This window comes from Blennius ocellaris, assembly GCF_963422515.1.
Source record: "Blennius ocellaris genome assembly, chromosome: 21".
Lineage (NCBI taxonomy): Eukaryota > Metazoa > Chordata > Actinopteri > Blenniiformes > Blenniidae > Blennius > Blennius ocellaris.
In genome coordinates, this window is record NC_137670.1 from 1,142,704 (window position 1) to 1,157,703 (window position 15,000).

A 15,000-nucleotide genomic window follows, 5' to 3' on the forward strand; every position below is an offset into this window, starting at 1 on the left:
CGGTGGAGCGGCTGAAGCGCAGCAGGAAGCCGCTCCCCCCCCCCCCCTCCTGCTCCTCCGTGTGCCGCGTTAGCGACTCAGTCAGGGGGGATTTCACTCTGACAACATCAGTTACATCATCCAGCTCCATCACAGGACCGCCGGCAGTCTACATGCAGGTCTACACATCTGGACACTTCTGTCATCCTGCCTGTGAGCCGACGTCACGGAGGAGAAAGAAGACTGGTGAGTGAGTGAAGACTGGGACTTCACCATGAATTCAGGAGGTCTGTAGACTCACACCGTGAGAATGACAACATGTTTCAGGAGATTCTGATTGGACAGGATCCATGAAGACATTTATTCCCACACTGAAAGAAATTCTAATCAGACGACTTAAAATGAGCTTCATTTCTGACCGACGAGTCTATTTTCTTATCCCGACATTAAATGAAGACGTTAAAGGCGACAGAGCGTCGTTCCATAAACGGGTTCCTGAACGACCGCTACGAGTTAAACAGGTAGGAGCAGGTGGAAGGTCCGGCACACGACAGAGCGCTGATTCACCGCCGGGCCGCTGCAGACTTTCCAGGAAGAGCGTTGAGCGGGAGGGGCCGAGCGCCGCCTCGGTGCCTCCCTCCACCGTCGTCAGCGCCGTCGTGGACTCAACAGCACGTCGAGACACGAATCTCCCCGGCGGAGACGTCACATGACTCAGAGACGTCACAGAGACGTCACATGACACAGAGGCGTCACAGAGACGTCACATGACTCAGAGACGTCACATGACTCAGAGACGTCACAGAGACGTCACATGACTCAGAGACGTCACATGACTCAGAGACGTCACAGAGACGTCACATGACACAGAGACGTCACATGACTCAGAGACGTCAGAGACGTCACATGACACAGAGACGTCACAGAGACGTCACATGACTCAGAGACGTCACATGACTCAGAGACGTCACAGAGACGTCACATGACACAGAGACGTCACATGACTCAGAGACGTCAGAGACGTCACATGACTCAGAGACGTCACATGACTCAGAGACGTCACAGAGACGTCACATGACAGAGACGTCACAGAGACGTCACATGACACAGAGACGTCACATGACTCAGAGACGTCACATGACACAGAGACGTCACAGAGACGTCACATGACACAGAGACGTCACATGACTCAGAGACGTCACATGACTCAGAGACGTCACAGAGACGTCACATGACTCAGAGACGTCACAGAGACGTCACATGACACAGAGACGTCACATGACTCAGAGACGTCAGAGACGTCACATGACACAGAGACGTCACAGAGACGTCACATGACTCAGAGACGTCACATGACTCAGAGACGTCACAGAGACGTCACATGACAGAGACGTCACAGAGACGTCACATGACAGAGACGTCACAGAGACGTCACATGACAGAGACGTCACAGAGACGTCACATGACAGAGACGTCACAGAGACGTCACATGACAGAGACGTCACAGAGACGTCACATGACACAGAGACGTCACATGACTCAGAGACGTCACATGACACAGAGACGTCACATGACTCAGAGACGTCACAGAGACGTCACATGACAGAGACGTCACAGAGACGTCACATGACACAGAGACGTCACAGAGACGTCACATGACACAGAGACGTCACATGACTCAGAGACGTCACATGACACAGAGACGTCACATGACTCCCCACCCTCCCGCACAATTCCGTGCGTCGTGGAGTCATGGTGATGTAAACTTACATATTCCTTGACGTTCTTGGTCTTCACGGCTTTGTAGGAGTAGTACGCCGGGTACAAGGTCCCGAACAGGAGCCTGCAGACACACAACACACATCAACCATCAACACATCAACCATCAACACATCAACCATCAACACATCAACCATCAACACATCAACCATCAACACACAAACCTCTGGAACGGCTGCACATCTGTAGAATTAAGTCTAAGATGTTTTTTTTACAACGACGGTATCGTCAATCTGACAAGCTCAGGAAGAACCTGTACGACTGGTGGTTTTTACCAAAACAGGCCCTGCAGCGTCACAACACCCCCCCCCCCCCCCCCCGTCCCTCCACTCACTCTCACACTCGTTATATAAACATAATTCAGACTCACACACTAAATTGTGATTCTGCAGCGAGAAGCCAGGACCGACTGATCCAGCTGTGACGGGATGTTGGTCCTCCTGACCTGAAAACTACTGGAACACTGTGACTCAGTGTTTCCTCTATAATCTGCCCCAGCTCCACTGGGGGGGGGGGGGTAGAGGGGGGGCGGGGGGGGGGGGGGGGGGGGGGGGCTGTAACCACCACCCCAAAGGGGCTGCACAGACTGAGGTTGTACAAATACATGTTTAGTTTGAAGTCCAGTAGAGTTTCTGAAGTGGAGTTTCAGTTTTGGTTCACATCAGTGTGGAAGACATTCATCCATCATCCCTCCATCCCTCCATCATCCCTCCATCATCCAACCCTCCATCATCCCTCCATCATCCAACCCTCCATCCCTCCATCATCCCTCCATCATCCCTCCATCATCCCTCCATCATCCAACCCTCCATCATCCCTCCATCATCCCTCCATCATCCCTCCATCATCCAACCTCATCATCCCTCCATCATCCAACCCTCCATCCCTCCATCATCCCTCCATCATCCCTCATCATCCCTCCATCATCCAACCCTCCATCCCTCCATCATCCAACCCTCATCATCCCTCCATCATCCTTCCATCATCCCTCCATCAGCTGCTCTCTTCCTGATTTTAAGGCAGAACCATGGTGGTGTAAACGTGGTGGTGTAAACGTGGCGGTGTAACGTGGTGGTGCAAACGTGGTGGTGTAAACGTGGTGGTGTAAACGTGGTGGTGTAAACGTGGTGGTGTATACATGGTGGTGTAAACGGGGAACTGTGGTGGTGTAAATGTGGTGGTGTAAACGTGGTGGTGTAAACGGGGAACCGTGGTGGTGTAAACATGGTGGTGTAAACGTGGTGGTGTAAACGTGGTGTGTAAACGGGGAACCGTGGTGGTGTAAATGTGGTGGTGTAAACGGGGAACCGTGGTGGTGTAAACATGGTGGTGTAAACGTGGTGGTGTAAACGGGGAACCGTGGTGGTGTAAACGTGGCGGTGTAAACATGGTGGTGTAAACATGGTGGTGTAAACGGGGCATCACTCAGTCGCTCCATCAGAAACAGTGAAAGTGGTGTAACGAGGCAGCAGAAGGAGTCGTAGTTGTTGAGACGGTGACTCTCACACACACACACACACACACACACACACACACACACACACACACACACACACACACACACACACACACACACACACACACACACACACACACACACACACACACACACACACACACACACACACACACACACACACACACACACACACACACACACACACACACACAGAGAGAGAGAGAGAGAGAACAAAAGCAGCCACATCCACACCCTGCTCCGTCACGCGGCTCCACGCTCACCCTGACGGAGCTCAGAATGCGTGAGAGCCAGAGAACCGCCTGGGTGAGTTTACAGCAGGACACTCCTCCTCCTCCACCCCCCCCCCCCCCCCCCCTCCTCCTCCACCCCCCCGGTGCCGGCGGCACACAGTGTTCCCTGCAGAACCCACAGGGCCGCTCCTCCTCCCGGTTCCCCCATAAACCTCCACCATGGAGGTGGTGTAAACAAGTCAGGCTTCGGGAGGCCACGAGGAGCTGCTCCGTCAGCGGGTGGAGGAGAAACGTATAGAGGTGGACTCGTCACAGCATGTGGTCTCAGGTTCTCAAACCCTCTGGAAGAAGGAAGGAACTCACATGTCCAAACGTGACGGAACCAGCAGAGTCGCAGGTTTTCCTCCGTCCAACTTGTTAAACGTACAACGTGAGGATTTTTTTTTATAGATATTAGAATCACATTGTAACACTAAAGGACCTGATTTTAACCACATATGACGGAACTGTACTGTTTTTTATTCCATCATGTTTCAGTGTTTGAGTTTTTTCTTCACTTCGGCCAGGTTTGATCAAACCTTCAGTGAAATAAGATCCGACGCTAAAAACTGGTATAATCTATAAGTGTCATTGCATTCAAGTCAATATTATGCAAAATATGATATATATATATATATATACATATACAAACACATACACATACATATCCATATATACATATACATACATGCATGCATACATACATACATACATATATACACATACATATACACACACACATACATATATACACATATACACACACATATACGTATATACACATATACACACATATACGTATATATATACATATATACATACATATACATATATACATATATACACATATACGTATATATATATATATATTATATATATATATATATATATATATATATATATATATATATATATACATATACACATACATATACATATATACATGCATATATACATATACACGTATATACACATATACGTATATAGATACATATATACATACATATACATATATACATGCATATATACATATATACACATATACACACATATACATATATATATATATATATATATACATACATATACACATACATATACATATACATATATACATGCATATATACATATACACATATACACACACATATACGTATATAGATACATATACATATATACATGCATATATACATATATATACATACACATACATACACTAGGACCTCTGACAAGTGGACCCAGTAGGACAATAATAATAAAACACCCTGCACTGAGTAAACAAATCACATCGACACATTCAAGTCAATATTATGCAAAATATTACACACACACATACATATACATATACATACATGCATGCACACATACATATATACATATATATATATACACACACATATATATATATATATATACATACATATACACACACACATATATACATATATATATACATACATACATAGATACATATACACGTGTGTGTATATACATATATACACACATATATACATATACATACACTAGGACCTCTGACAAGTGGACCCAGTAGGATACTAATAATAAAACACCCTGCACTGAGTAAACTAATCACATATTAAACCGTTAACACACCTTAACGAGAAACAAGCTGCCAAACCAGGACAACAGATCCGAATTCTAAATATTTCCATTGTATTTTCCACCAGAACGTTTCATTAAAATCGACTTTATGTTGAGATTGTAGTCATTTGCAGTAGAAACCACGTGACCCTGCAGAATTCTAAACCAGTTCCACAACAAAGAAAAAGGTATTTATGATGGTATTTTACCGCTCCGGCAAACTCCACATGAAACTGGACCGTATGTGAAGATCTACCATGCTTATTTACTGCATATATATATATATATCTTGTGTGTTTTAAATTGTATTCTCATTCTAAACATTGTTCTGGTCTGGAACTGCTAAAAATATCTCCCTGCACTTTATACTACGTATTTATGACAAATAAAGGTGTTGATTCTAAAGCTGGATGTTGATTTTGTGTACGGCTGAAACAACTGATGGATTTAATCGATTATTAGAATAGTTGTCAACTAATCTAGTTATCAATTTCTTGGTTATTGTTTCATGGTAAGCAGCCCGGTTTTTTTTAATTTCCCAGAGTGGAAAAGCATCAATTAGCATCAATTAAGCTCGTTGGGTTAGTTTTGACTTGTTCTTCAGAAATTCAATATGAAATGTTGTAAACAAATCTGTGTTTTTCTTCTTCTGATCTGGGTCGACAAAGACTGAACAAAAATATCTGTTTAAAAAAAATGAAACAATCGAAACACAAATAAATCTACAGATTAATCAATTAGCACAATAATAGCCCGAATCATGTGACCAGGCGACAGAGTATTATGGGATTGATTGAGTTGTGATCTCCAGTCTGACGCGTCGGCCGGTGAACTTCTGACCACAAACGGGGTCAGAGGAGCACGTTTTGGATTGTGTCATTTCATCCGCCCCCCCCCCCCCCCCCCCCCGGCCCCCCTGCCGTGACCCCGACGGGGCTGCGCCGGCCGGACGAGCAGAGCCAAACCACAGAGGCCTGGTAAGACACACAAACGGGGCGTACGGTCTATATACAGACACCCTCCCTGTGACCAGAGGCTCCCTGGCAGCCTGCCAACAACCACAGCCGTTTATTTTCCTGCAGTTGCTATAGCAACAGAGAGGCTGCCGAAGCCACGCACTCGGTTCACGTCTGCAGTGTGTCACGCTGACATCCCCACTGCTTCTTCCTCACACCTTCACACAGGAATGTGTGTACAGGGTGCCGGCTGGCTGCAGTTCCCCCCTCCCACCACTGGTGGAGCTGCTGAGCAGTGCAGGTGAGTTTCCCGTCCATACAGACGAGGCAGCCAGTGATTATAGCAACAATAGGAGGCCTTTTCTAGTAAACTTCCAGCATTGAACAACATCAAGGTCAGACCGGATGTCCTCGTTGTAATGGTGACTGTCAAAATAAAAGTAGCAAGTTGGATTGTTACTACAGTGACTGTCAAAATAAAAGTACCAAGTTGGATTGTTATTATCGCGACTGTCAAAATAAGACCACCAAGCTGGATCGTTATTACGGTGACTGTCAAAATAAAAGTACCAAGTTGGATTGTTATTACAGTGACTGTCAAAATAAAAGTACCAAGTTGGATTGTTATTACAGTGACTGTCAAAATAAAACCACCAAGGTGCATTGTTATTACTGTGACTGTCAAAATATAACTGCCAAGGTGGATTGTTATTACAGTGACTGTCAAAATAAAACCACCAAGTAGGATTGTTATTATGGTGACTGTCAAAATATAACTACCAAGGTGGATTGTTATTACAGTGACTGCCAAAATAAAACTACCAAGTTGGATTGTTACTACAGTGACTGTCAAAATAAAAGTACCAAGTTGGATTGTTATTACGGTGACTGTCAAAATAAAACTACCAAGGTGGATTGTTATTACGGTGACTGTCAAAATAAAACCACCAAGCTGGATCGTTATTATGGTGATTGTCAAAATATAACTACCAAGGTGGATTGTTATTACAGTGACTGTCAAAATAAAAGTACCAAGTTGGATTGTTATTACAGTGACTGTCAAAATAAAACTACCAAGGTGGATTGTTATTACAGTGACTGCCAAAATAAAACTACCAAGGTGGATTGTTATTACAGTGACTGCCAAAATAAAAGTACCAAGGTGGATTGTTATTACTGTGACTGTCAAAATAAAAGTACCAAGTTGGATTGTTCTTGTGGTGACTGTCAAAATAAAACTACCAAGGTGGATTGTTATTACTGTGACTGTCAAAATAAAAGTACCAAGTTGGATTGTTCTTGTGGTGACTGTCAAAATAAAACCACCAAGCTGGATCGTTATTATGGTGGTTGTCAAAATAAAACTACCAAGGTGGATTGTTATTACGGTGGTTGTCAAAATAAAACTACCAAGTTGGATTGTTCTTACTTGACTGTCAAAATAAAAGCTGTTCAAAAAGTTGCCCCTTGAGAGCAGCTCAAGTTGTTTCCAGTGTTTCTGAGCATCAGCAAAACCTCATCATGCAACAAAAGCTTTGGGTTTTCACTCTAAATAAACCTGGGCCACACGTCTCCAAGACTTTTGAGTCAAAAATGACAAAAACTAAAAACCCCAAAAAAAGAACAAAGTCAAAAATAGCAGTGATTCAGAAGAAGCACATATGAAGCCGTTTGTATTTATTCCCTGTGGGTCACATCAGCGTCTCGTATGTCTGATGGTTTCCAGCACCATGACCGGGGGGGGGGATGAGGGGGGGGTGGGGGTGGTGGGTGGAGGGTGGGGGGGGGGTGGTGGGTGGGGGGTTCTAGTGGCGGTCGGAGAACCGACATGAACACAAGCTGTTGATTTGACCAAAAAGCCCAACGTGGTTTTTCTCCCTTCACTTTTCCATGAGAGCAACTCTTTAGGTCTTGAAACAATTTAGTGAAACACTGGGCCCCTTTTCATAGCAAACCTACCGTCCCTCCTCCTCCTCCTCCTCCTCCTCCTCCTCCTCCTCCTCCTCCTCCTCCCCATTTCATCACCTCCTCCACCCCTCCTCCACCCCTCTCTCTCCCCACGCAGCTGAGAAAACAGCCCCGATGCCTGGACTCTGGGCTCCAGGTCAATTTCCTCGGTTTCCTGACACCGAACACCAGCAGATGGAGGGATGATGGAGGGGGGGGGGGGGGGGGGGGTGGAGAACAAGAGCAGAGAACAGGCAGGAAGCATACCGAGAGGGGGGGGGGGGGGGGGGGTGGAGGGGGGTTGGGGGTTGAGATCCCTCAGGTTGGAGCTCCACCATCTGGTTTGAGCTTCAGGTAGAACAACTTGATTACATGACTTTTCCTCTAAAAACAGAGGGAGGATTGTTGAGAGAAGTGGGAATGCTTAGAGAGCAGGGCTGTGCCCCCCCCCCCCCCCCCCCCACAAAATGTTCTGGGGGGGCATAGATCGCTTGTGGCTCTTTCCCACTCCACCCTGCTCGCCTCCACCTCCATCTAACACCACCACGTTTCATTCAAATCGACTTTACGTCGATTGTTTGTGATCCTGCAGAACTCGTCCCGTCAACAAGACAAACACGTTCCAGTGTGAATTTAAAGGTCAATATAACGTTATTTTATTATTCCAGCCACTCCAGATGAAACTGGCCTGCATGTGGAGACTGAAGTGACGTTTTATTCTGGAGACATACAGTTTATTCTACTCATACTGGTGCAGTTATGTGCTTTGCGGTGCTTCTTCCATGACACATTATCTGGCCTTTGATTTCTTCAATATCAACTCGTCCTACAACTTATCACATCACAACGTAGTACTCAGTCGCCCACAATGCACCAGTTAAGCCCCCCCCCCCCCAATGCATGATAACTAACAACTAAATCTGAATACGCTGGAGAAAAATGACCGTATACATTCATGTGTACTACTGTTAGTGACCAAAAAGTAGATTTAATAAGACTTAGTAGAACTACATAGATGTGGTACTCACACAATATGTTCCTACAGCAAAGGAGTAAAAACGTACTACAAAATAGAACCAAACTCAATAGTCTGACTGTTTATCAGTATATTGTCATATTACCATTGTTAGTTTAGAGAAAGAAAAACATTGAGAATCGTTAAAAACTAACAGATTAACTATAAAGGTGACACAGAAACAACAAGTGACACGTTGTTCTACCGATACTCGTTCTGGCAGGAAGAGGAGAGTTCAGGATTCAAACAACGACTGAGGAGGAACCAGTCACCACTTCATCACTTCACCTCTTCACCCACCAATCACCTCTTCAACCAATCACCACTTCACCAACCAGTCACCACTTCACCAACCAATCACCTCTTCACCCACCAATCACCTCTTCACCAACCAATCACCACTTCAACCAGTCACCACTTCACCAACCAATCACCACTTCAACCAGTCACCACTTCACCAACCAGTCACCACTTCAACCAATCACCTCTTCACCAACCAGTCACCACTTCAACCAATCACCACTTCACCAACCAATCACCTCTTCACCAACCAGTCACCACTTCAACCAGTCACCACTTCACCAACCAGTCACCACTTCACCAACCAGTCACCACTTCAACCAATCACCTCTTCACCAACCAGTCACCACTTCAACCAATCACCACTTCACCAACCAGTCACCACTTCAACCAATCACCTCTTCACCAACCAGTCACCACTTCAACCAATCACCACTTCACCAACCAGTCACCACTTCAACCAGTCACCACTTCAACCAATCACCTCTTCACCAACCAGTCACCACTTCAACCAATCACCACTTCACCAACCAGTCACCACTTCAACCAGTCACCACTTCACCAACCAGTCACCACTTCAACCAGTCACCACTTCACCAACCAGTCACCACTTTAACCAATCACCACTTCACCAACCAATCACCACTTCACCAACCAATCACCTCTTCACCAACCAATCACCACTTCACCAGCAGCAGAAGAAGAAACTCGTCCTTCAGCAGATTACTTCAAACAGAAATTATTAACTTGTGTTCAGCAGCTGCTTTACAGCCTGATCTCATGTTATCATCACGACGGTGAATGAGAACACGTCATCTGATCTCATGTTATCATCACGACGGTGGACGAGAACACGTCACCTCATCATGTTATCATCACGACGGTGGACGAGAACACGTCACCTGATCTCATGTTATCATCACGACGGTGGACGAGAACACGTCACCTGACATCATGTTATCATCACGACGGTGGACGAGAACACGTCACCTCATCATGTTATCATCACGATGGTGGACGAGAACACGTCACCTCATCATGTTATCATCACGATGGTGGACGAGAACACGTCACCTGATCTCATGTTATCATCACGATGGTGGACGAGAACACGTCACCTCATCATGTTATCATCACGATGGTGGACGAGAACACGTCACCTCATCATGTTATCATCACAATGGTGGACGAGAACACGTCACCTGATCTTATGTTATCATCACGACGGTGGATGAGAACACGTCACCTGACATCATGTTATCATCACGATGGTGGACGAGAACACGTCACCTGATCTCATGTTATCATCACGATGGTGGACGAGAACACGTCACCTGACATCATGTTATCATCACGACGGTGAACGTCACTCTCCTGCTAGCTAGCAGCATCTGTAGCGAGCTGCACCAACAAAAACATAGTTGTGTTTATCTAATAGTGGTTTTATCAACCTAAAACGACTAAAGCAGAAGATAAAGACGTTTAATTGCAGATTTATTGTCAAAACAATTTTCAGAACAGACTTTTCCTGGAGGTCCTTGAACGCACCGCAGCACTGAGCTCACCAGCCTCACTACAAACTCCATGCAGGACTGAGGATTCTATTATTTACCATTATATTATAGCGTTTATCCAGCGACAGCATCGCGATTTTGTGACAACGACACTGGATATCCAGAAAACTCAGAAAGCCCACGTCCCCGACGAGGGACGGACACAAACTACACCTACTAGCAGCAACCGTTTGGTCCCACTTCATTCAGTTCAATGTCATTTAAAGTGCTTTTATCAGCCGTGATGAGACGTCTTCGCGTCACGTGAACGTGAGAGAACAAGAGTCTGGAAAGAGAGCGGCGTCACAGCTCTGCAGGTTGGAGGAGATGAAACCCAGAAACATTCCTTTCTTCCACCACTCCCTTGTGGTCTTTCCTCCACATTCCTACCCTCCATTAGTCTGTGTTATATAACCACGGCTCTGCAATGTGTAGACAAGAGACATAAGGCACGGCCGCTCACGCAGACAGAAGACAGGGTCCCCTATAAAAAAAACAACACGTGTCCTACAAAAGACAGAAATCCAACTTTAACATTAAACCGTCGAGGAAAAAAGCCAGAATGCTACAAAAAAAAGGTCAAAAAATGATGGTGTTGTTTTTGTTCTCTCGGGATTCTGACTTCAGTTGGACGAAGTCAGAGACGTTAACAAATCTAGTTCAGATATTAAATGTAAAAAGTGTTAGAGGTGGTCCTACGGCTCAGCAGGGCGTTGGACATGAATCCTAAAACTACATGTGGACGAAAAGAGGACTGACAAACGTGACGACTAAATATATTTAAAGTGGAAGTAAGGGACTAGTGGGACACCGAGTTTGTCTCCTGACATTAACCAGGTTAAACCCTCAGAGGACAGCAGCAGACACTCCTTCACACCTGCTCAGGTGAACATGGAGACAGGGACACATTAAGACAGGAAGACAGGGACACGTTAAGACAGGGAGACATTAAGATATGAAGACAGGAAGACATGGAGACATTAAGACAGGAAGACATGGAGACATTAAGCTAAGGAGACATTAAGATACGTAGACCGGAAGACATGGAGACACTAAGATATGAAGACAGGGAGACATTCAGATATGAAGACATGGAGACACTAAGATATGAAGACAGGGAGACATTAAGATATGAAGACATAGAGACATTCAGATATGAAGACATTAAGTTATGAAGACAGGAAGACACGAGGACATGGGTACATGACCAAATCTCTACGAGGGCCTGGACACATGAAGACATGGACACGTCCCCTGAAGCTCCTGTTGGAGCCACAAACACCATGCTAACATTAGCAGCTAACTAGCCCCGAGCTAAATGCCCTCCTGACGTCACTGCTCTCGGTCACAACCAGAATCACGTTCGGTCCGGGAGGTAAACACTTCAGTCGGAGGTTTTATCAGTCGTGTGGAGGTCTGGAGGATTAAGACCAGGCCTCGTCTCAAACACAGGAACTTTTAGCTTAGCCGAGCAGGCTAACGGAGCTCGGTCCCGTCCCCAGCCCTCACCCTCTCACCCTCCACCCTCCCCGGGTGGAGGAGGACCCACACCTCAGCCCCCGGTGTACTCACACGACGCTCCTGGAGATCATCCAGGACACCATGGCTCCGCTCGGAGGAGGAGTAGGAGGAGGAGGAGGAGGAGGAGGACAGCCCGCCGCGGAGCTCACCGACCGCGGTCAACTTCTTCCAAGACAAAAGTTTGATGGATCCGGGAGAAGCTCACTGGACGTGGAACATCGACCCTCAGACGGGGAGCGACGACCTCCGCGAAGCACCGCTTGATCCCCGAGGTCACCGTCACGCCCTCGCCGCCGTATTCCAGGTCTGTGTCGGCGTCTGCGTTAGTCTCGGTCGGTGTTTGTGAACTCTGGGTCTGTCTCCTCCAGGTCTCTTCCGTCCCTCCCCTCTCGGCTCCACTCGGCTCCACTCGGCTCCTCTCGGCTCCACTCGGCCCGCCTCCGCTCCTATCGGATGCTCCGTTTCTGTCACGTGACGCAGCTCCGCTTCCAACGGACGTCAACAGCCTTCCGCGCCTGCCATTGGTCACTTCACTCTGTTTACCACGAACGCAGGACGCTATTGGCTGTCCCCACTCGGATCACGTGACTCCGATTATCCGATGAGAAGCGGTGGAATTTTAAACTCGGCGACGAGTGCTGTCATTGGTCAGTTCGACATTCGTGGCGGATTCTGTCCAATCACATTGCTCAGCAATGACCCCATCTGGTGGATTGATGACGGAGAATGAAGTTCTTTAAAAGTGTGTGGAACTTCCAGGTGGCGGTAGTTCAACTTCCAGATGCAACTGCCATTTATAGAAGAAGTAGAAGAAGAGCAGGGTCTTCTGTGTGTATGTGTGTGTATGTATATGTGTATATATATATATATATATATATATATGTATATATATTTTATATATGAGAGGGGGATATGAAGATTTGCGTCACAATTTGCTGTCGTGTTTTTTTCCAGGATTCTGGCTATCATGGTTTCAGTTGTCTCGTGACACTGCCCCCTACAGGCCTGGCTGTCACAGTCGCTCTGAACCAGGTGTATGTTTATGTTAATGTCAGAACATTAAACTCTGTTTAAGGAAGCTGTTGTCAAAATGTTGTGTTTTCAGAGGCTCTCAGCACCGTTATTGTGTTAATGAACCCAAAACACAATGAAAAATGTGTTATTTCCCCTTAAAACTTTGGTGTTTTTTTTTAAAGAGGATCTGAGTATCGAATAAAATGGGAAAACAAAAACAAGGTTTGGTGTTTCCGGGGTTTAAATGTGCCACAGATTTCAGGCACAACTCAAACACCGCGGCTCTCGCGCTGTGCTGATGCTGCTGGAGCTGCACATCACCCACAGGTGATGCTTTCCGTACACACCCGCCTGTTGTCACTGCCGTGTCAACCTGACACGTCTTCACAGCAGGACTTTTCCCCAGATAAGGCAACGCATATAAAAGCTCTCTTTCAATTAGCCTGCAGACACGCGAATAAAGGGTCTGGAGGAGGAACGGCGGTGGATCTCCTTTGTACCGCTCGTTATATAAAGAAACGCCAGTCGGCAGGTCATAATCATATTCATTACAGTTTCCCCAAACATAGCACTTGGCAGACGCGGAGCCCATCTGTGAGCTCCTGGGCGCTCGTCTCTTTGTGTGTGCAGATAATCACAACCCGGCGCGGCGCCGCCTGCCAGGCCGAGCGCGTGCAGCTACGAGTCTGTTTGTGTCTTCGTGTGTTTGGAGACGAGCACGTCGGTGACCGCATGAAGATATGTGAGTGCTTTGTGTGTGTGTGTGTGGAGGAGGAGGTGGAGGAGGAGGTGGAGGAGGAGGAGGTGGAGGGCTGGATTCACAGCTACTTGTTATTCATGAGGAGGCTGCAGCAGTGTGCAGCAGTGTGTGAGTGAGGGAGATTCCCAGCGGAGCCTCTCTGGTCACCACAGCCTGTTTTGGTCCAGCTTCAGAGGGGACGAGCAGAAAACACCACCACCTCCACCACCACCTCCACCACCTCCACCCCACCCCCCCCCCACAGGGGCCCACGTCGCATCAGGATTCAAACAAGGCGACATCAACGATTCACACCATTGCAGTGGTTTTAGATGTTTCAAACGTGACAAACCGTCTTCATCTGTGTGGAATCGGCTGCTGCTACGTTAGCATTAGCCGCTATCCACAGACCCATTAGCATAGGATGCTATATAACAATATCCTGGGAGCTTCTATACAAAAAACAAAAGATTTGTTTAAATCATTATTTCATAATATATTTGCCGAGACTGACTCAGCCGACATCCAGGCTATAGAGCATCTTCCTCCCGTTAACCGCTGTGACTTGGATCCGGTCCACGCAAGTCAAAACCGTCTTTTTTCACGCTGTCATTTTTAAAAAGTTTCCCGTCCTCATGATGACGTGAAAATTATTCAAAAGGATGTTGTACACAGGTCGGGTCTATAGGTGGTGCTCTGAGTGTCCCGCAGAAGATGACACGGTCAGGGTTAGGTTAGGTTGGGTTAGGTTAGGTTAGGTTAGGTTAGGTTAGGTTAGGATTAGGTTAGGTTAGGTTAGGTTAGGCTAGGTTAGGTTAGGATTAGGATTAGGGTTAGGGTTAGGTT

General features: G+C 46.5%; 1 protein-coding gene across 1 annotated transcript in view; it reads right to left on the reverse strand.

Moving 5' to 3' along the window:
* reep3b (receptor accessory protein 3b) overlaps nt 1-12,780 on the reverse strand; it is a 21,838-nt gene extending 9,058 nt beyond the window's left edge. The window contains exons 1-2 of the mRNA XM_080516931.1: nt 12,453-12,780; nt 1,750-1,822 (exon numbers count right to left, since the gene is read on the reverse strand). Of these exons, the coding sequence (XP_080373057.1) occupies nt 1,750-1,822; nt 12,453-12,484 (105 nt within the window). The 5' untranslated portion in view covers nt 12,485-12,780. The remainder of the gene's footprint in view (nt 1-1,749; nt 1,823-12,452) is intronic.
* Between the last annotated feature and the right edge of the window lie 2,220 nt (nt 12,781-15,000).